The sequence below is a fragment of the Trichosurus vulpecula genome, chromosome 4 (assembly GCF_011100635.1).
Source record: "Trichosurus vulpecula isolate mTriVul1 chromosome 4, mTriVul1.pri, whole genome shotgun sequence".
NCBI lineage: Eukaryota > Metazoa > Chordata > Mammalia > Diprotodontia > Phalangeridae > Trichosurus > Trichosurus vulpecula.
Window position 1 is genome coordinate 200,715,906 of NC_050576.1, and position 23,922 is coordinate 200,739,827.

General features: G+C 42.7%; 1 protein-coding gene across 2 annotated transcripts in view; it reads right to left on the bottom strand.

Annotated features, from left to right (window-relative positions):
* Window positions 1-8,794: 8,794 nt before the first annotated feature.
* Window positions 8,795-23,922, bottom strand: part of DNAI2 (dynein axonemal intermediate chain 2) — a 55,920-nt gene continuing 40,792 nt past the window's right edge. Inside the window, exons 9-13 of one of the 2 annotated variants that reach the window (XM_036756397.1) lie at window positions 21,758-21,893; window positions 17,721-17,867; window positions 15,892-16,113; window positions 11,145-11,181; window positions 8,891-8,892 (exon numbers count right to left, since the gene is read on the bottom strand). In XM_036756397.1, coding sequence (XP_036612292.1) covers window positions 8,891-8,892; window positions 11,145-11,181; window positions 15,892-16,113; window positions 17,721-17,867; window positions 21,758-21,893 — 544 coding nt within the window. The other variant, XM_036756396.1, reaches the window with a different exon arrangement.

Here is a 23,922-nt window from a genome sequence, read left to right on the forward strand (position 1 = left end):
TCTACCTGGACCCCTCTACCTGAGCATATCCCCAAACTCTGGGCCCTAGATTAGAACAGTGAAAACAAGGGAGAAAAGTGGGTGGTGTGCCAGTTGGTCCTCAGTAGCCCTGACTTCACCTGGGAGCAGAAGAGTGTGTCCATTCACTACATAGTGGAGAAAATGGGAAAAAAAAATGGAATCTCAAGGGCAATAGGAGGAAAGAGAGAGATTCAAATCTGGCATGCCCGTAAACAGACCCGTCATTGCTCTGAGATGTTCTCATGGGGCTGTCTGGCGTGACTGTGGTCTTACCTGGAACTCCCAAGGCGGCCTGGAGGATATCATAAGTCTCCCTATGATCCCAGGGGTGGGTCAGAAATGGCAACTATCAGGGAGATTTCATCATTCTTCCCTCTTTTTCCAGCTACCATGACTCCAGAGGGGTTTGGGAGAAGGAGGGCAAATAATAAAAAAAAAAATAGCTAATATTTATATACCTCTTCCTTACAGTGCCAGGCACTGTACGATTATTATCTCATCTGATCCCTCACCATGACTCTGGGAAGTAGAAGCTATTATTATCACGATTTTACAGAAGAAGAAAGCGAGGCAGAGAGCGGTTAAGTGATCTGCCCAGTGGGTCACACAGCTAGGAAGTGTCTGAGGTTGGGTCTGAGCTCATGTGATAAGGATAATGATAATATTTGTCAGTATTTATACGATGCTTACTAAGTGCCCGGCACTGTGCTAAGTACTTTACAATTATTATCCCATATGATCCTTACGATGACCCTGGGAGGCAGGTGCTATTATTATCACGATTTTACAGAAGAGGAGACTGAGGGCAAAAAGAGATTAAGTGACTTGCCCAGGGTCACACAGCTAGTAAGTGAGATCAACTTCGAACTCAGGTCTTCGTGATTCCAGACCCAGCACTCTAGGAATTGCTCCACCTAGCTGCCCAAATGACAGTCCAGAGCAGATAAAGAAGTCTGGCTCGGGCACCCTAGTGTGGACCCTGGACATGGACACATAAGCATCGTAGAGTTGAAGGAGAGAGAAAGCACTAGGAAGTTGGGACATCAGGGAAGGCTTCCTGTAAGAGGTGGTATCAAAAGCCTTGAAGGCCATTAAGAATCTCAAGCTGCAGAGGTAAGGAAGGAACACAGCATGATAAAATGGTACAGAGACAAGAGATAGGATGCCGGGTTGGGGGAATAACTAGAAGGCAACTGGAACAGAGAGTGGGTGAAAGGAAGTAACAGGAAATGTATGGAAAGAGAGTGGGGAGCTAGTCTGCCAAAGGCTTTAAATCCTGTGCTTCATCCTAGGGGCAGTAGGGAGTTACTGAATATTGTTGATCAGGGAGTGACACGGTCAGACATGTGCTTTGTGAGATTGTTTTGGCAAGTGCATGGAAGATGTATTGGAGAAGGGGGGGAATTGGAAAATGAGAGTTAAAAATTCTCAAGAGGGGCAGTATGATGTCATGGATAGGGCACTGGACTTGGAGTCTGGAGGACCAGAGTTCCAAACTCAGCTAGGGCATTTATTAGTTGTATAATCCTAGGAAGACACTTAACTTTTCTCTGTCTCATATTCTTCATCTGCAAAATGAAAGGATTAGGGTCAATGGTTTCTAAAGTCACAGCTCTAAATCTATGGTCCCATGAAAGTCAAAAGGGCAGCCATAGTGCATAGAGTGTTGGACCTGGAGTCAGAAAGGCTCATCTTTCGGAGTTCAAATCTGGCCTTAGATACTTATGAGCTGTGTGACCCTGGGCAAGTCACTTCACCCTGTTTGCCTCAGTTTCCTCACCTGCAAAATGAGCTGGAGAAGGAAATGACAAACCACTCCAGTATCTTTGCCAAGAAAACCCTAAATGGGTCACAAAGAGTGAGACAAGATTGAAAAAAAAAAGGACTACTGAAAGTCAAATTAGGAAAATTTCGCCATAGTCCAAGTGAGAAGTGATGAGTATTGGGTGTTGGCAGCGTGGGTGGAGAGGAGGAGACAGAAGTGAGGGAGATGTGGGGGTGGTAGAACATTTAAGATGGAAATTAGTTGGATGAAGGGGATGGAAAGAATGAAAAGTTGCATCTGAGCGGCTAGAAGGATGGTGATATTGTCAACCAATACAGGGAAGTTTGGAGGAGGTATGTTGTTGCTCAGTCATTTTCAGTCGTGTCCGACTCTTCCTGACTCCATTTGGGGTTTTCTTGGCAAAGATACTGGAGTAGTTTGCCATTTCCTTCTCCAGCTCATTTGACAGATGAGGAAACTGAGGCAAACAGGGTAAAATGACTTGCCCGGGGTCACACAGCTAATAAGTGTCTGAGGCTGTACTTGAAGATAATTTTTTTTGGAGGGGAGAAGGCAGGGCAATTGGGGTTAAGTGACTTGCTCAAGGTCACACAGCCAGTAAGTGTGTCAAGTGTCTGAGGCTGAATTTGAAATCAGGAAAATAAGTCTTCCTGATTCCAAGCCCAGTGGTCTGGCTGCCCAAGTTACTTAACTTGACTCTTTTCCTTATCAGTGGTAAAAGGGGTGGGGTAGAGGGTTGAACTACATCATCTCTAAGGTCTCTTCCAGCTCTAAAGCTTTGATACTATGAACAGGTTGGGGATAAGGGGGCAGAAGACCCTTTTTAAATGAAATCACCGTTCTTAAAATCATACTACGGGGACGGAGGTGCTATGAGATCCCACATGGCAGCCACAACATTTTTAGTCTCTAACCTTGTGGTGTTGGTGGGAGGAAGGTCCCACCTGCTGGCTGGATTAGGACTAGCTACCTGTTTCCTTCCCCTTGGCAGAGCTGGAGAAAGAATGCAGACAGCTGGGGAACTGGAAACAGGAGACTGCCTGTGTCAATAGAAGGAATTGCTCTCCGTCCACGGGGAACAGTTAAACAAATATCCCGTTACCAGGCTTATCACAGTGCCTGGCACCATAGTAATACATCTTTGTTGACTATTACCGTGCCTTAAGAAATTATGAACACGAAGAATTCATTTGTGAATGGTTAAACAAATAGCATATGAATGTAAGGAAATGACGAACATGAAGAATTCAGAGAATTATGGGGAGACTTAGATGAACCGATGCAAAGTGAAGTTAAGCAAAACCAGGACCACTGTACACAATGACTATCGTAATACAAATAGGAAGAACAAAAAAAAAATGAACTGAAATGTCTATCATTATAATGACCAAACTTGACCCCAGAGAAGAGTTAAGAAAATACACCTTCTGCTCTTATTTGCAAAGGTGGAAGACTAGTGGTGCAAAATACTGCATATCTTGTCAGACATGATTGTGGCATTGCTTGGTTCTGCTGAATTGCCATTTTTATTTTTCTGTTTTGCTCTTTGTTACATAGGATGACTTGCCGTGTAAGCATAAGGGGTGGGGGAAGGGTGACATAGTCAGAAATTAATCCAGGGTGTTTTGGCAAGTGTTTAACAACCAGATCTCTCATTTAAAAATCCAATCTGCATTATTAGCATTTACTCCATCACTTTCTTAAATCTGTAAATCTGATTGGCAGCATTAGCTGATTTCTAAAGAGTAAATGCTCTTATTGAAAATTTGACAATCAGCTTTACTATGCTGGTTTGAGCTGGCATCCCTGAATAAAAGTGATATAAATACAAGAGGTTATCAATGAAAATCAGATTTTCAAGAAAGTAATTTCCTTTTTGTTTTCACTTAAGAGGAATGAGAATGGTAGGCCTAGCTACAACCTAAATAGCCCTCCAGGATTTGGAGGCCTAAGGGCCAAAGGTGCCCCCAAAATCCATCCCAGAAGTCACAATAGCGGCTACCTTAGCTGGAAGGTCTTGCTAGTTCACAAAGAACATTTAGGGAGTGTTGATAGTGACCTCCAATGCTGGGTGGCACGGTGGATCGTGTGCAAGAGTGGGTAAAACCCCAGTTCAAAACCTTTGGGAAATGTGCCTCTTTCCTTTCTTTGGTGAAGGGATTGCACATCGTCAGATGTGTATGTGGCCCTGGGCAAATAACTTACCTCTCTGTACCCCGGTTTTCTCATCTATAAAACGGGAATGATACCATTTATCTCCCAGGGTTGTAGTAAGGATCAGATGAGTTAACATATGTAAAGTGCTTTGCAAACCTTTGTTTCAGTCATGTCCAAGTCTTGGTGACCCCATTTGGGGTTTTCTTGGCAAAGATACTGGAGCGGTTTGCCATTTCCTTCTCCAGCTGATTGGACAGATGAGGAAACTAAGGCAAAAAAGGTAAAGTGACTTGCCTAGGGTCACACAGCTAATAAGTGTCTGAGGCCAGATTTGAACTCACAAAGATAAGTCTTTCTGATTCCAAACCCACTGCTCTATCCACTGCACCACCCACTACCTTAGACTACTATAATAAATGCTAGCTATTATTAGTCTCATTAATATAAAATACCCATTTTTGGCTCAGCTGCATGAGTCCATGGAATGACAGAAAAGCTAAAAGAGAGAATGTGTGGTTTATTTTTAGAGCTGGGAGGGACCTCAGGGACCATCTAAACTAAATCCCTCATTTTACCAATGAGACAGATGAGGCCCAGAGTGGGAAAGTGACTCATGCTGGTCACATAGCTAATTAGTGGTTGAGCCATGATGAGTAAGGTGCCCTTACTGGACAATGGCCCAGTGCACTTTCCACCGGAATACCCTACCTGATTCAGTTACTCAGTATTTTGAGGGTTACTACCTCATGTAATGTCAGGTGTACATCAAGGCAGCTATAGGTGGATACAGTACAAGGCCTGGAATCAGGAGGGAAATATTACTTATGTGACCCTGTAATATTAATGGAATAGGAAGATCTTCTTTGTCCATTAATATACTTATGTAACCATATGTGTCACAGAACCAGTGTTAGACACAAGACTTGGACTGGGTTCTTCCTGATCCTAAGAGCAGTCCTTATCCAACAGGCCAGTCTCAGTATCTTAGAAATATATAATCTTAGCTCTGTTAAAGACCTCAGAGGCCATGTAGACCAATCTCTACCAAAACGCACAAATCTCTTCTACAGCAGCCAATCCCCAACAAATGATCGTCTTGCTTCTGCCAGTGTTGGAGAGATACCACCTTTTGAGATGATCTATCCCATTTCTGGACAATTCCGATGGTGAGAAAGCTCTTCTACTTACTGAGCTGAATTCTTTCTTCCTATAATTTCTACCCATTGGCCCAAATGCTGCTCTCAGAGGCCAAGGAGACCATGCTTAATCCCTCTTCCACTAGTTAATCCTTTAAATATTTAAAGACAGAGGTCATGTCCCCCCAGTAAAGAAAGTAGGCCAGATTCTTCCAACAGTAAATATATTTGTGTAATTGTCAGTCAGAGACATGAGACCAAAAAAATCAGTAGTCGAGTAGAAAACATATTAGTTTTGTCTGTTCACCAGCAAAGTTCCAAAGGGAGAAAATACAAAAACAAAATGTGTACATGAATAAATAAGGTGAGGCTGAGTGGCCATCTGGACTGGCTGGCTGTGGATGGGTGACATCCCTCTTAGTAGATTTTTGTTGGAGATGCCAGTCCTTTGGATGGGTCTCTGCATTTTATTCCACATTCCACACCCACCAGAGTGGTGGAGTTGTTAGTTCTTCTCCCATGAGGCTCCTGGTCTCAGAACAAAACCAGTGTTGATTTCCTTAATAGAGGCTTTTGACGAAAAATGATCACCAGGTTTCCATCGCACTGGGTGGTGAGAAAGCAGGTGGGGGAGAAAGAGGGTGTGTTAGCCGGTAGCGTGAGCTAACAGTACGAGTCCTGTGTTAGCTAATAGTGAGCCTGCCTTGCATTTGGGAGACATCTTATATATACTTTTCTATGCTCTTCTGTGGGCAGGAGGGCTCCGAATCAGCATTCATGTACTCATTCCATGAATACCATTACAGCACAATGAAATGCTCTGTACAACAAAAGCCTCCTAAACCCCAGAGAATGACTCAACATGAAAACAGGACAAACTTCTAGCAGAAGAGAAGAACTGTGAAGGAGGGATGGAGGTGGGGGGTGGGGGAAGAAAGGAATAATAGTAAAAATAAAAATAATATAATAATAAGCATTTATTAAGCACCTTCTACATGCCAGGCACATTGTGTTGAGATCTTTAAGAATATTATCTCATTATGTGAGAATGAGACCCGTAGGGACTTTCAGAACAACCTACCACATTTGCACTAGTGCAAATAATAATAATAGCTCACATTTATATCGCCCTTTAAGGTCTGCATAGCACTTTACATATAATATTCCACTTTATCCCTTCAAGGTGGGTACAGTTAATATCTTCATTTTGCAGTTAAGGAAACTGAGGCAAACAGAAGGGAAATGATCTGCCCAGCATCACACAGCTAGTATGAGGCCAGATTTGTACTCAGGTCTTCTTGAGTCCAGGCCTAGTGCTCCATGGTACCACCTAGCCAGGAAAATCCTTTAGAGATTGCTAGGAGAGGGTATTACAAAATCTACTGAATGGTAACAGCTGGTGGCATATAATTTCTTTTTCTTTTTTTGGGGGGGGAGGAAGGAAGGCAGGGCAAAAAAAAGTGACTTGCCCAAGGTCACACAGCTAGCAAGTGTGTCAAGTGTCTGAAGCCACATTTGAACTCAGGTCCTCCTGACTCCAGGGCCGGTGCTCTCCTCTCTGTGCCACCTAGTGCCCCCTGGTGGTATATAATTGATAGAGCGTTGGTCTCGGCATCAGTAAGACCCGAGTTCAACCATGGCCAAATCCACTTTCTCAACCTCTGTTTCCTGCAAAGTGGTGATAAGAAGAGCACCAACCTCAGACGGATGCTGTGAGGGTTAAGTGGGATACTACGTGTACAGATATCTGCCTGCCTTAGAGGGCCATGTACGTGTCACCGAGGTCACGCAGAAAATATTTCCGCATTTGTTACTCATTACATCATACACATTAGTCAGGATCCACAAGTACCTGGGACTATTCTGATTGGAATCATCAGAAGTATCTTTTTAATTTAATTTAATTTTTATACGTCAGACCCATGATTTCATTGTTATATTGAATTCTTGTTATATTTGTTATAATGAATTTCTTATATTGAATTATATTTATTATACTGAATTTCTTATTAAGAAAACTTTCTCTATCAGTGAGAACCCCCACAAGGCAGCAACCACAAGGATGACTCTTTGCACTGGGACAAATAGGCTAGTTTGCTTCAGAAGTCCTTAAGGGAATCATGGGGCTCATCTGTCTATATCAGGAGTGGGCCGCCGGTTCCCCACCCCTGGTCTATATCCTCACTTAGCACATGGCTATGGTGTCATACACACCATACGGTGTTAACAGCCTGCTCTTGGGGGGAGGACCCTGTGATTCAGTTCACTGTCCCTGCTCCCAAGGGAAGGAAAAGCTTCCCCAGCAACCCTCAGGTGACCAGTTCAGTATTAGAACTGGAAAACAAACCTGGCCATTCCAATGAGGGAGGGAGCTCGGTGCCACTGTAGTGCACAGAGCACTGGGCCCCAGAATCAGGAAGACCCAAGTTCGAATTTGGCCTCAGACACTTACTAGCTGTGTGACCCTGGGTAATTCACTTGACCTCTGTCTGCATCAAGTTTCTCAACTGTGAAATGGGAGTGGTAATAGCACCCACCTCCCCGAGTTGTTGTAAGGATCCAATGAGATCGTATTTGTAAAACGCATTTGGCACAGCCCTGGGCACATTTTGTCTTTGTTCAGTTGTTTCAGTCCTGCCTGACTCTTCATGACCCCATCTAGGGTTTTCTTGGCAAAGATATTGGCAAAGATACCATTTCCTTCTCCAGCTCATCTGACAGGTGAGGAAACTGAAGCAAACAGGGTTAAGTGACTTGCCCAGGGTCACACAGCTAGTGAGTGCCCGAGGCCAGATTGGAACTGAAGATGGGTCTTCCTGACTCCAGACCCAGCGCTCTACCCACTGCACCACCTAGCTGCCTGCTTGACAAAGAGTACACGCTTAAAAAGCTCATTTCCTTTTTCTTCAAAGAGATAAAAGGTGTCAAAATTTCTAAAGGGACGACATGATGAAGACGTTTTGAGAGAGCTGGTAATGGTGGCTTCCCCACAGGCAAGGTCCCATAATGCAGAGGGCATGGAGGGGTAGGGGAGGAGATGAGGGGGTGGTAAATATCAAATACAGGAATGCTGCTTTTTATACAACTTGGTTAAAATCTTGTGTTTCTAGCATGGTTTTGTAGTTGATTTGGCATCCAAAACCCTGGGTCCACACCCTGACTCCGACACTTACTTTGTGTTGCCACTATTAATAGATATAAACCACACAAACAAAAGCTCTTTGGGAGAAGGTCCTCGATAATTTTTAAGAGTGTAATGGGGTCCTGAGGCCAAAAAGTTTGCAAACTGCTACACTAAGAAAAGCAGTTCAGCAACTTCTGTCAAGGGTCTGCAATTCCTGCATCCTCAAGTCCAGCAATTCAGGCTTTCTAAGGGAGAAGGGCAGGCAGGTCTCCTGACCCACACCCAGCTTCCCCATACCCTTCTGCCTCTCTTGGGCTCCCACTGTTAAAACGGGGCACTCCTTAATTGTACAACATTCATGGCTGAGGTGGAAATATGCTTTCTCATGCCTTCATATGTATAATGGGTATTGTATTTCTTGCCTTCTCAGTGGATTGGGGAAGAGCTGGAGGAAGGGAGAGAATTCAGACCTAAAAATTAAAATGAAAACAAACAAAAAAGAATTAATTGTATCACATTAGGGCAAAGTCTTCTGACGGTTGTTTTAGGATGGAGTTAAATCCTGACCTTTTATTCTTTTGCCTTCTCTTCAGCTTCCTCTTCTCCCTCTTTAGCTCCTTCTTCTTCTTCTTCTTTTTCTTCTTCTTCTTCTTCTTCACCGCCACCCTCTAGCCACTCCGAGTCTTTTGGCTGAAAGGCACAACGAAACTTGGTGAAGGAAAAGCTGCCATTATCTGGATCCCCACTTCCCCCAGGGCTGCTCTGAATGAGTAGGCTTCCTGTCTGGGGAACCAATCCATTTGATAACTCATGGAATCTTTAAGGAAGAGGGGACCCCTCCAGGCTGTCTAATCCAACCCACATCTGAAAATGAATTCTCTCTACAACATGCCTGAAGAGAAGTCATCCAACCTTTGTTTGAAGACTTTAAGGGGAAACCCACTTCTCAATGCAGCCCACTCCATTTGGGACAACTCTGTCGGGAAGCTTTACTTTGGGTTAAGCCTACATTTGCCACTTCTACTCACTGATCTTGGTTCTGCCTTCTGCTGCCAAGCATCCTTCCAATCCTTCCAAGAGATGTGTGTGTATGTGTGTTTGTGTTTGTGTTTGTGTGTGTGTGTGTGTGTGTGTGTGTGTGTGTGTGTGTGTGTGTGTGTGAGAGAGAGAGAGAGAGAGAGAGAGAGAGAGAGAGAGAGAGAGAGAGAGATTGAAGGAGGGAGGGAAATTAGGTAGATGAATGGATAGTCAGGAAGACAGATAGATAGATGGATGGATGGATGGATGTATGGATGGAGCATTTATTAAGCACTTACTATGTTACAGACACTGCGTTAAGTGCTAGGGATTAAAAAACAAGAGGGTCCCTATGCTCAAGGAACTTACGACCTAATGGGTGAAGACAGCACATACAGAGAGAGATGAAAAAAAAAAATAAAACAGAGCTAGAGACAGAAAGATGATAAAGATATTACAATGATTGCTCATGGGGTGAGGATTTAAGGGCTAGATATATGACTTCATATCTAAGAAGGCTAAGACCAAAGAAGCCTAGAGCTGAGGTCTCCCCTAACCATGCTCAACAAAGGGCTAGGGAACCTACCCGTTTAGGCACTGTTTGTGACTGTTCCTTGTACCTAAAACATTCTCCCTTCTTCTGCTCCAATTACTGACCTCCCTGGCTTCCTTTAAGTCCCAATTAAAATCCCACCTTCTACAGAAGTCTTTCCCTAAGCCCTCTTAATTCCAGTGCAGTCTTTCTGTTAATTATCTACTATTTAACCTGTGTATAGCTTGCTTTGTATATATTTGTTTGCATGTTTTCTCCCCCATTAGACTGTATGCTCCTTGAGGGCAGGGACTGTCTTTTGCCTCTTTTTGTACCTTGGTAGCTAGCCCAGTGCCCAGAACATCGTAGATGCTTAATAAATGTTTATGGATTGATTGAGACTCATGGACTTTGGACTTCAAGGTACTCTTAGAGGTCATCCTGTCCACCCCCCTGCCTCTATGAAGTGTTGCTTAGTTCACTCATCACAGAGAGAGGACTCTCTCCACCATTTAAGATTTGTGATTCACTGATAAGTTCTTCCATGAGACTAATCTAAATGCTGGATGCTCTGCTGGCCATTATCTGAGACGCTAAACACTGAAATCTCTAGCCTGCAATCTGAAAGAAACACTCCTCTTTCAGGTCAGACTAACACAATTCCCAAGGCCATTGTGGAACAGTATTTCCTTCTGTGTAAGATCAGTATGGGGGATGGAGAGGGTGAACCAGATGATTTCTTTTTTTAAAAGATTAATTACTTTATTTACTTTTAGTTTTCAACATACACTTTTATAAGATTTTGAGTTCTAAATTTTTTCCCTCTCTCCCCTCCCCCTCCCCAAGATGGTGTGCAATCTGACAGAGATTGTCTGTCATGTATTGTCATATTAAACATATTTCCACATTATTCATGTTGTGAAAGAAGAATCAGAAGAAAAAGGAAAAACCTCAAGAAAGAAAAAACAAACCAAAAAGGAGAAAATGGTATGCTTCAGTCTGCATTCAGACTCCATAGTTCTTTCTCTGGATGTGGATAGGATTTTCCATCATGGATTTTTTGGAATTGTCTTAGATCGTTGCATTGCTGAGAAGAGCTAAGTCTATCAAAGTTGGTCATATTACAATTGAATCAAATGACTTCTAAGGCCCCTTTTGGTCCTGACATTCCAGGCACTGGACATCACTGAATCAATTGATACCTTTGCTCAACTTCTTTGCATCCTAAGTTGGTTACTGTATACTTTCAGAGGGAGGAATGGTGAAATACAGGATATGGACAGCCCAGTGAAAGCACTGAGACCTAGAAAGTTAACTACCTAATCCGGAAAAAGGGTCTGGACACAGGGGTGGGCAGAATAGGGCACAGGCAGAAGATGATGGAATTCAGTTCCTCTTCCTTCAGAATCTTCTCTCTCCTCACCCTCCACCTCCTGGCTTCATTGGCTTCCTTCAAAACTCAGCTCAAATCCCACCTTCTGCAAGAGGCCTTTCCCAGACAATCCTCAGCCCCATAGTGACCTCTCTGCAACTACCTTCCATTTTCACTCTGTATCTCTTGTATGTATGTAGTTGTTTGCATATCATATGTTTGCATATGTTTCCTCATTAGACTGTGAGCTCCCTGAGGTCAGGAACCCTATGTTTCTGCGTATCCCCAGAATTTAGCACAGTGCCTGGAACATAGTCAGCACTTAATAAATGCTTATTGGTTAACTGAATACTGATCTTCACCCCGACTTTGAAACTGAGCCCTGGGCTCTGAGGCAAGAGAACACAGAGGAAATTGAGGTCCAGAGCCTATTCCAGCCTAAGCTGGAATGTCCCATCCTACCAAATGTTTGAAGCTGATTCCAGGTAAAGGGCATACAATGCAATGTACATATGTAAAACAAAGACATTATAGCTTTGACATGGTCATAAAAAAAGGCAATTCCCCAAGCAGTTCACACTCTCCATCAATTTTGTTTCGGCTGTGTTAAATGTTGTGGCTGTACCCACTATGCACCTCTCTATTGCTCTCTGAGTAATTCTCATTTTTAATTCTTCAGAAATCATAGTATTTCATAATTTGCAGTCATATAACATTACTGGTAGAATGTTGCTATCAAAAAAGATGCTTTTTGCTTCTAGGAGAAGTTTGAATGTTGTTTGAAGAACTTTGCAATTTTCCAAAGGTCAAGCCAAAAGGCTCCCCAATTTAATTTTGGGGTTCTCCATTTAACTGTATGTTAAATATTTTTCCCAGGTTCACAGAGTTGGGACTCAAACCCAGATCTTCTGACTTCAATTCCAGGGTTCTTTCCCACCATACCATGCTGTCTTTTTAAAGAACCTACTGGAAATCTATGCTCAGATAAAGCAAAGGGGAGTGAACAATGCATTGGGCTGACTAGTGGTGTCCTGAAGTCCTGGACGCTAAATCTCTCTTAGCCAAACCCTCGCTTTTTTGGCTGTATGTCACCATGGTGATTCATACCAACCTTACCATCTACTAGAACTCTCAGGTGGTTTGCACACAGACTATTACTTCAGCAGGGTAGCTAGGTGGGTGGAGTGGATAGAGCACTGGGCTTGGAATTAGGAAGGCTTCATGAGTTTAAATCTTGGTGACCCTGGGTTAGTCACTTAACCCTGTTTGCCTCAGTTCCTCATCTGTAAACTGAGCTGGAAAGGAAAATGGCAAACCATTCCAGTAGTTTTGCCAAGAAAACTACTGGGGTCCCGAAGAATAGGACACCACTAACATGTCTGAACAACAACACATTACTTTACCGGTCTTCCCCCATCCTATACAATATAAAGTTGATTTTTAAAACCTTACTATTGGGCTTACTTCCATTTTTTCTTTTAATAAATTACATTTATGTTATTAAATTAGGCCAGGGTTTCTAGCCTGTTGATATCATTTTGTAGCATGTCATCCCATATTACATTGCTCATCTCTTTAAGCTTTGTGTCACCTGCACATTGGATATGCGTGCCCTATATGCCCCATTCAAGGAATTGATAAAAGTGTTGAAAAGCATGGGGCCAGAGACAGCTCTTGAACACTTCCGGAGAAACTCTTTCTTGTTTTCCATGTTGACACTGACCCATGACAACATCAAGGAATCATGGAATGTTAGAGTGGCTACTCTCAGGGACTAGTCATGCAATCCGTTCCAAATCTATCCAACTTAAACTCTCACTCAGCCCGTGTTGCTCCATTTTGTTCACAAGGTTAGTGCAGCAGATGTGAACAACGGAGAAAAAAAGAGTAGGAAAAGGTTTTCCTAGTAGATGGGACTTTGGGTCAAGGTGTAGGAGGTGACAGGAGTGGAGAAGAGAGATTTCTGGAAGCAAGAAAGAACACCCCATGTAAGGAGGTATGGAACTTTAAGGGCATTAGCAGCAGCAAAGACAACAACCAGATGGGTACCATGGCTGAGGAGGCTCTGAGTTAAGCAAAGTGTGAGAACCCGAGACAGACTACAGGCCTGGCAGACAGACACTGAAGCAGGGACGGGGGTGGAGGTGGGGGGCTGAGGCTTCAAAGGAAGCACTCCTCCAAGAGGGATGAGGATGCCGTTTTCAACTTTGCTCCCTACTGGGAGTTCCATTATTGGTACTGGGGGTTTATTTATGATGGGGGATCAAGCTCTGACCCACTGGAGATAGGGAGAAAGATGGCCCTTACTAACTGGGGCTTAGAAGAGAGTCTCATTTCTGTTCTTTACATGTTGTAATAAATATGCTTTATGTTCAGATGTTAATTAAGAGCTTGTTAATTGCTGATTCAAATACCACTAGGAGAGAGACAGAAATGAGCTAATGACAGCTGTTCCAAGATTTATCCAGATGAGGGCAAAACCAGAGCCATAGAGAGTTCCCCCAGGACTGAACCTAGTTTGACTGCCAAGAGTAGAAAGGTCTAGTGCCTCACTTGACACTTGGTTATGTTATTATGACAGATTATGTCAAATGATTTGCTTAAAAATCTAGCTAAACAATATCTACAGCATTGTCCTGATCTACTGGTCTTCTCCATCTACCAGTCTAGAAATTGTCAAAAAAAGGAAATGAAGTTAGTCTAATATAACCTGTGCTTGCATTCAAGTGGATTCTTTGTGATCACTGCTTCCTCTTTCAGATGTTCACTAACCATCCTTTTAATAAGAAAGGCAGCTGGGGCAGCTAAGTGGAGCAGTGAGTAGAGCACCAGCCCTGGAGTCAGGAGGACCTGAGTTCAAAGTCGGCCTCAGACACTTGACACACACTTACTAGCTGTGTGACCTTGGGCAAGTCACTTAACCCCAATTGCCCTGCCAAAAAGGAAAAATAATAAAGGTAGCTAAGTGGTGCAATGGAGGGAATACCCCAATTGCCCTGCCAAAAAAGGAAAAATAATAAAGGTAGCTAAGTGGTGCAATGGAGGGAATGCTAGACCCGGAGATAGCAGCTGTAAAGTGCATAGTTTAGTGGGCGCTTAATAAATGCTTGTTTTCTCCTCCCCCCTGATAATTTGCAAATGTAAGAATTTTATCAAGGACCAGTCAAGCTCTCTGACTTCTAATTTATAGACTTTACTCTCTTCCCTTTTTGAAAGCTGGGGTGACATCTGCCCTTCTTCAGTCTCGAGGCACCCATCATGTTTTCTACCCTGTACAATCCTGGAAAGATTACTGATGGTATCCCAGCAATCACATCCACCACGTCTTTCAAAAGCGATGGAACAGTAGGGTGGCTAGAGGGCTGGATTGGGAGTCAGGAAGGCCTGGGTTCAAATCTCGCCTCAGGAACTTACTAGATTTGGGACCCTGGGTCAGTTACTGAGGCTTTCTGAGCCTCAGTTTCTTCATCTGTTAAAAGAGGACAGTGATAGCTGTCATACTTAACTCACAAAGGTGTTGTGAGGAGCAAACGAGATAATGTGTATAAAAAGCTCTGCAAATCTTAAAGTGCCATAAAAAAAAATCAGTTATCATTTTGACCCATAGGAATAGTTCATCTGGGCCTGGTGACTTAAACTCGTTGAGGACAGCTGGGTGTGATTTTATTCCCTCCTCATTCATCACCAGTTTTGACTTCTTCAGAAAGAAGAGAGCCGTTAGGTGGTGCAGTAGATAGAGTGCTGGGGCCTGGAATCAAGGGGACATGGGCTCAAATCCAGCCTCAGACACTTACTAGAGCTGTGTGACCCTGGGGAAGTCATTTAGCCTTGTTTGCCTCAGTTTCCTCATCTGTAAAATGAGCTGGAGAAGGAAATGGCAAACCACTCCAGTATCTCTGCTGAGAAAACCCCAAATGGGTCACAAAGAGTAGGACCAAACTAAAACAAAAACTCAACAAAAAGGAAAGAGCACAAAAAGTCAGCTACGAGGGATGGTTATTGTCAAAAACCACTCTCTTTCTCTGGTCCCACCAATGGAACGTGGGAAAGGGAGGAAAGAAACAAGTCTATAGGTCCTTCCTGATGTCTATCACTTTGTTCAACTTCAGTAATTCCTAGATACTTAAGAATTTCTTACTTCCCTTGAATGGGATCTCTGTGTCTTATTGGTGTGTGTGTGCGCATATGTACATAAAGTACAACATACACAACATCTATCACATATACACACACCTATAACACACAACCACATATAACATATAGTCACATATAACACGTGTTGTATATGTATGTGTGTGTATTTAGACATATACACACAAACACACAGATACTGACATAGATATGTATGACTGATATATAAAGAGAGATGGAGTTATACATGTATATGGATACGTGTATATTTATTTATTTATCTTTGAAACGGTAGTGTTCCATTATACATAGCCATCCAGCACAAGCAGGAGATAAAACGGGCGTATGGGTATAAGACGACTTCCTTTTTGTTTCACAGTATTATTCCTCAGGTCCTCGCAGTGTGAGGAAAATAGTTTGAAAACAATGTCCCATTATATCAATATGAGCTATTAACAATAATAAATCATGCCAGTTAACGATGACTCAATTTGTTTAAAATCAGATATCATTACACCAAGTTGTAGCTATTCATGAAAGAATAGCCACGCCATAAATTTCTCTGGCTATTATTTTCTTAAAAATCAAAGAATGTCAGACCCTTTGGTCACTTACCTTTGATCCCGCTTTCTTAAGAGCAGCTTCTTTCCTCCTGATCTCAGTATTAATAACATCAAAGAACTCCTCCTCCGTTTGCGCCAGCAGCTCTTCCTGGTTGACTTTAATTTCTCCTTCAGCTTCTTCATCCCTGACCTCAGTCTTGCCTTTTTCTTTCAGGCGCATCTCTCTGTGCCGGGCTTCCAGGATCTTCTCTCGGCGAGTTTCTCGTTCAAAGATCTAGGGTACCCACAGAAGAGGGGAAGTGATTGAAGTGATAGAGGGAGGTGGAGGAGGTGTGGCTTTATGGGAAGAAATGAGCAGGGTGAATAAAGGAAAGAGGAAGCATGTACTTAGCATAGTTAGGACTCTCAGGGCTAAAAGGCTTTTAATTTGTGTAGGAGGATTTTTTTTGGAGAACTTCTTGCTCTAGGGTGGGACTAGTCCTAGGGATCCAGGGCTTCAGAGACGCCCAGCTGCCAGGGCATCACTTTTTATCACTTTTTAAAGCGATCACAAAGGATCAATGAATATTAGCACTTGGAGATCAGTACAATTAATCCTTCCACACTGCAATTTTGATATATCCCAAGTCGGCATAAGAAATTAAATGGGAATTTGGCGGAGGTTTGCGGAAACCAAAGATGATACTTGAAGGCCAGAAGATGACACAGAGCCTATGACCAAATACTTAACCCAAGTTTTACAGTAAGGTGCTATAAACATCCCATAATGGAAAAACAAAATTCAGACTTCTTCTCTGGTATGAAAGGAGAGCCAAAAAATTTTATATGGATTTTCCAGATCAAAGGGGCTCTATGCCCCTAGCCCCTGTGATGTACAAGGAGTAACTGTATAGTATAGTGGAAAGAAAATTAGATTTGGAGTCACAGGGTCTGGGTTTGAAACCCAGCTCTGTCATTTACTACCTGTGTGATGCTAGGGATAAGTCATAAAACCTCTCTGAGGCTCCTTTTCTTTATCCGTTAAAAAAAAAATGAGGGTATTAGGTCTTAGATGCTGCCACTGGAACTTATGGGCAAATATATAAGATCTTAGATCCACATTATGAAGAAATGTAATAAATTGTTAATGTGCTGCCAGGATTTAATGACTTTATTTATGTTGGTGAAAAAGGCCCTTGAGTTTGAGATCATGCCTGGAGGAAGGAGGATCACTAAACTCATCAGATCTCGTCAAATGGAAAACAACAAACAGCAAGAACCGTAACAATGCTGGTTCCCAAGAAGAGCCTGATGCAAAAACGGACATTTTTTTGTCACTATGCATGACTTTTTTTCTGTATAGCATATCAAGTTGAAAGTATTTTTTTAATCTTTTAACGTTGATAGTCAATAAATTTAAATTTCTTTTTAAAGGGAAAAGCCATTGAAGATGGGATGTTATTCAATTTTTGTAAGTTTCAATCATGAATTTCTTACAATAGAAGAAATAGTTTGATAATCAAAATCTAAAGAAAAGATTTCATCTAAAAAAATAGATTTGAGTAGATGACTTCTAAGGTCCCTTCTGGCTCTAAATCTAATCCAATGCTTCCCCTCAATTTACAAATGGGGAAACTGAGGCCCAGAGAATAAAAAGAACTTTCCTAAGGTTAACCAGCTAGTTAGCAGCAGAACGGGGATCTTCTGGTTCCCAGTACACTATGTTTGTTTTTTTTTGTTTTTTTTTTTTTTACTACAATGACCTATACACCATTGTCAGAAGTGGATTCTATTTTCACCAAAGGATTTACCTATTTTTTATTCTGGCCGCCTATCTTGCCATGTGGCTAGGGCAACAGCCAGTGCACCACTACCAGCCCTAGGGCCTCCTTGGGCACTTACTGATGAGGCTGCATTCTTCTCATTCCTTTGCAGGGTACAAAGTCCTGGAGAGACCTCCAGCAGCGTTGCCGTCCCCAGCCGGGATCCACATGCAAGGAAACAGCCATTATCTTGCACCTTGAGGCTGAACAAGGCTTCATCACACACCTACGGCCAATGAGACATTTCAAAATTATAGGTCAGTCAATAAATATTTATTAAGTGCCTACTGTGTGCCAGGCACTGTACGAAATACAGCAGACACAAAGAAAGGCAAAAGACAGTCTCTGTCCTTAAGGAGCTTACTATCTAATGGGGAGAGACGACAGGCAAACAACTATGTGCAAATAAGCTATATAAACAGGATGGATAGGAAATAATTGACAGAGGGAAAAGTCCTAGAATTAAGAGGGATTGGGAAAAGCTTCCTATAGAAGATGGGATTTTAGCTGGGACTTGAAGGAAGCCAGGGAAATCAGACAAAGAGGGAGAGCATTCCAGGGATGGGACACAGACAGTGAAAATGACATTTAGAACAGGTGGACTTTGGAAAAACCTGGAAGGACTTGTATGAACTGATGCTGAGTGAAGGGAGCAGAACCAGGAGAACATTGTACATGGAAACAGTCACAGTGTGTGATGACTGATTTTGATAGACTTAGTCCTTCTCAGCAATACAAGGACCTGAAACAATTCCAAAGGACTCGGGATGGACAATGCCATCCACATCCAGAAAAAGAAGTATGAAGTCGGAATGCAGAGAGAGCCAGACTATTTTCTTTTGTTTTTTGTTTTGTTTTTCTTTCTTGTGGTTTTTCCCATTTGTTCTAATTCTGCTAGACAACATGACTAATGTGAAAATATGTTTAATAGGAATGTATATGTAGAGCCTGTATCAGAATGCAGGCCATCTTGGGGAGGGAGGGGGAGAAAACTAAAAACTTATGGAAGTGAATGTTGAAAACTAAAAATAAATAAACCAACAAAAAAAGAAAATGACATTTAATAAAGTATTCTTATGGTTTACAAAGCACTTCATATACATAACAGAATTACTCTGCAACAACCTTTCATGATAGCTTCTACTGGTATTATTTTTTTAACCTGTAATTTTATTGGTGTGGGGAGTAGGAACTCCCTACACCAGATTAGGAACTTCCTCCATCTGTGCATGTCAGCACCTTTTTTTCTCTGACCTTTTCCTGTAATTTAGTCTTACAGAATTTTCCTGGAAGGTTAAGTGACCTGCTCACAATCACACGGCCAATATGTGTCTGAGGAAGGATCTAAACGCGGGCTTTCCTAATTCTAGCTCTCTGTCCCCTAAGCCACATTATCCCCCCTGCCCCTGGATAGTTTATTGTTTCCATTTTATGGATAAGGAAACTGAGGTTCAGGAAGATTAAGTAATGACTCTATTCAGCTAATAAGTGTTAGAGGGAGGATTCATACCCATATTTCTTTTGGTTCTGGGTCAAGAGCACTTTCTGAGAAAGGAAGGAGAAAGAAAATGGGGGGGTGGGGGTGGGAAGTGGGGCGGGAAGAATTTGTCAGATCCCAGATGACTAAGAATGGTAATGATGATCATTCTTAGTTTTAGCCCCCTTCCACTGGTTGTGTGTGTGTGTGTGTGTGTGTGTGTGTGTGTGTGTGTGTGTGTGTAGTGTGTGTGGCTTTTAGCCTTTTAAAGCACAGCTCCTCAGGAACCAGAGGAGATTCAGATTCGTTCCTTTTTCCCCAACCTTCCCCTCTTCTGAATTTCCCTATAAGTCCAGGGCACTAGCATCCTCCCAATGCAGATTCTCAACCCCAGTGCCATTACGAACTCCTTACTCCCACCCCACGTAGTCAATCTGTCACCGGGTCTTGTTTCTACCTGATGTCTCTGCTCTAAGTTGCCTTCTTTCCCCCACCTGGCACCTGCCTCAAGTGTCTCCCCATTTTAATGCATCTTCTACACAGAAAGTGATCTTCCTAAACTGAGCAAGTCATCCTCCTTTTTTTTTGTCCTTGGAGGCTATTGGAGTTAAGTGACTTGTCCAGGGTCACACAGCTAGTAAGTATCTGAGGTCACATTTGAACTCAGGTCCTCCTGACTCCAAGGCTGGAGCTCTATCTACTGTGCCACCTAGCATGGTGATATCATTTGGGTCCTCTTTGAGAACAAAGGACAACAACACACGAATAAAACAATGTCATCCTCCTACTCAAGACACTGCAGTGGCTCCCTATTACCTCCTGAATTAAATGTAATAAAGCCCTTACTACCTTTCAAGTCTCCTTACACTTTATTTCCCTCCCAACACTCCAAGACCCATTTAAATTGGGCTACGTGCTGGTCCATCACCAAATGCCATGCGTTTGCACCGGCTGCTCCCCATGTTTAGAATTAATTCTCTCCTGTCTCATCTCACCCAACTGGCTTCCTCCATGACTCTGCTCAAGCCCCATCTTATGCAAGAAGTCTGTCTGATCCCCTACCCCAGCTACCAGAATGTCCGTCTCGGGGTTAATCTTCTCTGAACCTGTCTCCACATGTAAGCAAAATCCCTGAGGGTAAGTAATGTTTTTGCCATTATGTGCATCCTTGGGACTTAGCACGGTGCCAGACACATAGTAAGGATTTAATAAATGCTTGTTGAATGATTAAGTGACTAATTGGTAGTTTGGTCTGACTATGTTATTTCCCAGCTCAAAAAATCCCTATGCTGGCCTTCCATAGTCCGGCTCCTCCCACCTTATTAGATTTATTTTCTCCATTCGTTAATCTGTATAAATCAGATGAGCTGTTCTTAGTTGAGTTCTAGTTCCTAGCTCTATGCACAGACTGTCCTCAGACACACCAGTCTATGTCCCTAAGCCCGGAATGCCCTCCCTCCTCACACCTAACTCTAAGAATCTGTAACTTGGGGCAGGTAGGTGGTGAAGTGAGCAGAGGACCAGCCCTGGAGACAGGAGGATCTGAGTTCAAATGTGACCTCATCTGACCTTGACACACTAACTGTGTGACCTTGGGCAAGTCACTTAACCCCAAATGCCTTCCCTTCTCCCCTCCAAAAAAAAAATCTCTCACTTCCTTCAAAGCTCATATCAGAGGCCAGCTTCTTCATAAAGCCTTTCCCTATTTCTGTTTCTTCTCTTCTTCCCCCAGTCCTCCCAGCTACTGATACTCCCTCAAATAATTGTATAGTATTTATCAGTGTGTTCGGTGTGTCCTCCCCCAGTAGAAGGACAGTGCCTTGAGGGCAGGAAATATTTCCTTTTAATAACACCTAAAAGTGTAGCTTGCATGTCATTTGTGACTCCATTTAGGGTTTTCTTGGCAAAGACACTAGAGTGGTTTGCCATTTTCTTCTCCAGCTCGTTTTACAGATGAGGAAACTGAGGCAAACAGGGTTAAGTGACTTGCCCAGGGTCACACACAGCTAGAAAGTGTCTGAGGCCAGCTTTGAACTCAGGAGAATGAGGCGTCTTGATTCTAAGCCCTGTGTTCTCTCTCTACTGCACCACCCAGCTGCTCAGCTTGTGTGTGGTAAGCTAAATAAATGTTTTGTGAATTGAACTAGTGATGCTTACAGTAGTGCCCAGTGCGATGTAAACTCCCTGAGGGCAGAAACCATTTTCTTTTGGTGTCCCCAGGGTCCATCATGGTACTTAGTACAGAGTACACGCTCAATAAATGTTTGTCACTGGAGCAATTGTCTTTGGTGTGATTCAGCTTAATTTAACATTCATAAGTACCTATCTGATGACAGGGGTATAAAGACGAAAATGAAGATCAGCATTCTCTCTGAGTCCTGCAATAAAACCCTGTGAATGGATGCACAGTCTTTCACGGTGACATATAGTAAGTATTCTTCTGCATGATTACACATTTATGCGTGTGCGCGCGCACGCGCGCGCACACACACACACACACACAGAGAGTCACTCATGCACAAAAGATCCGTAACCATCTGATATAAACACATACACACATATTCCCATCCTTAGGAAGTCCCAGTTTAAGCGAGAAGGAAACTGCAGGAGAAAGCTGTCTGTAAAGATAAGGACACAACCTTGAGGCTGAGGGCAGGGTCACTCTGTTTGAATACGAAGTCCCAGACATCCACGGTTCCATCCATTTTTGTTGTGAAGAAGACTGCTGGTCTCTGTGGGCTCCAGGCTCCATCAGTTAAATAAGCCATGTGGTATCTGAAAAAAAAAATTACAAGATCATTTCAGGATCCAAGTTTTTTGTTTGTTTGTCTGAGAAAGATAGATTGCTTCCAGCAGAATTCTACTCTCAATCATACGTCCCTGGATAATCCAAGAACCTGGACAGTTAGGGGGTGCAGCAGATAGAGCACCCAGCCTGGATGTGAGTTCAAATCTAGTCTCAGACACTTACTAGCTGTATGATGCCTGGTAAGTCATTTAACCCCTATTTATCTCAGTTTCTCATCTGCGAAATGGGGACACACTGGAGAAGGCGAATGACAAGCCACTCCAACATCTTTGCCAAGAAAATCTCAAATGGGGTCACAAACAGCTGGACACAGCTGAACAACAAAAAGCTTCTTTTAGCACTATACTGTAAAAACCTGGTATAAAGGAAATCAATTCACCCCTAGAATCAGAGGAAGTGGGTTCAAGTATTTTTCCTACCCTTAACTTGAGTTGTTTGATTTTCTTGAACCCATATTGTTGTTCAGTCATTTCTCTGTCACGTTCAACTCTTCGTGACCCCATCTGGGGTTTTCTTGGCAAAGATACTGGAGCAGTTCGCCATTTCCTTCTCCAGCCCATTTTACAGATGAGGAAACTGAGGCAAACAGGATGAAGTGACCTGCCCAGGGCCAGATTTGAACTCAGGGAGATGAATCTTCCTGACTCTGGGCCCAAACTCTATCCACCACACCATCTAGCTGCCCTTTATACTTATCAGTATTGAGTTTTGTCTCATTAGGTTTAGTCCTTCCTTCCCGTCGTCAGGACCTCTTTGGATCTTGAAGATTCTGTCTTGGACAATATTAGCTATGCTTTGCCAACTTTCTGTCACCAGGTATTTTGATCAGCATACCACTTATATCTTTACTGACAATAAAAATATTGAACAGGACAGGCACTAAAGGCCTCCCTTCAGGTTGACACTAATCATTAATCCCCATTCTGGATCTGGCCATTCAATCAAATCCAACAAACTGAACTCTTACACAGCCCTCCTTTCTCCATCAAAGCAAACCTGCCGGCAGGCCTAGAGGCATTTAGGACTAGGAAACACTCCACCACATCTGAATTTCCTCACTCCTGGTTTCTGGCTCATATTCATTGGATTTCCTTTACCAGACTCTGATTCAGATCTCTGTCTCTCTGGGCAGAACTTTCACTCCAGCCCCCAGCATCATGGTCCCTCTAACATCCTCTTAGAGTGGAAGCAGATTCCTTTTTTTAAATACTTTTTTCCCCAATTATATATAAAAACAATTTTTAGCATTTATTTGAAAATTTTTTGAGTTCCAAATTCTCTCCCTCTCTCCCCTCTCTCTTCCCTTAGACAGTAAGTAGTTTGTTATAAGTTATACATGTACAAGCATGCAAAACATATTTCTATATTGGTCATGTTGTAAAAGAAGACACAGACCAAAAAAAACCCACAAAAAAAGTGAAAAGTCCATTCAGACTCCATTAGTCCTTTCTCTGGAGGTGGTTAGCAGTTTTCATCATTAGTTTTCTGGAAGTGTCTTGGATCACTGTATTGCTGATAGGTCATCCACAGCTGATCACTGTACAATGTTCTTCTGGTTCTGCTCACTTCACTTTGCAACAGTTCATGTAAGTCTTTCCAGGTTTTTCAAAGCAGGTATTTCTAACATCACTAGGCAGCATAGTACTTTGGGAAAAGGACTGAATTTGAAGTCAGAAGATCTAGGTTCTAATTCTGGCTCTGCTACTGACTTCCTGTGTTACCTTAGGTAAATAACCTCATCGGGCCTCAGTTTTCTCATCTGCAAAATGAGGCTGTTGGAATGCATAACTTCTAATGTTCCTTTCAGCTCTAGATCTAAGATTTCCACTCCAGGGGCAATGCTTTCTCAGATCTTTTTCCAGCACTATTTGCTACTTTCCATATTTATCTCATAAAATTGTCCACAATAGAGTAAAACCGTAATGTCTGGAAAGAGCTGCTAACCACCAAGCTCACCTTTGAAGCATGACAATACCATCTTTAAAAAGCCCATGT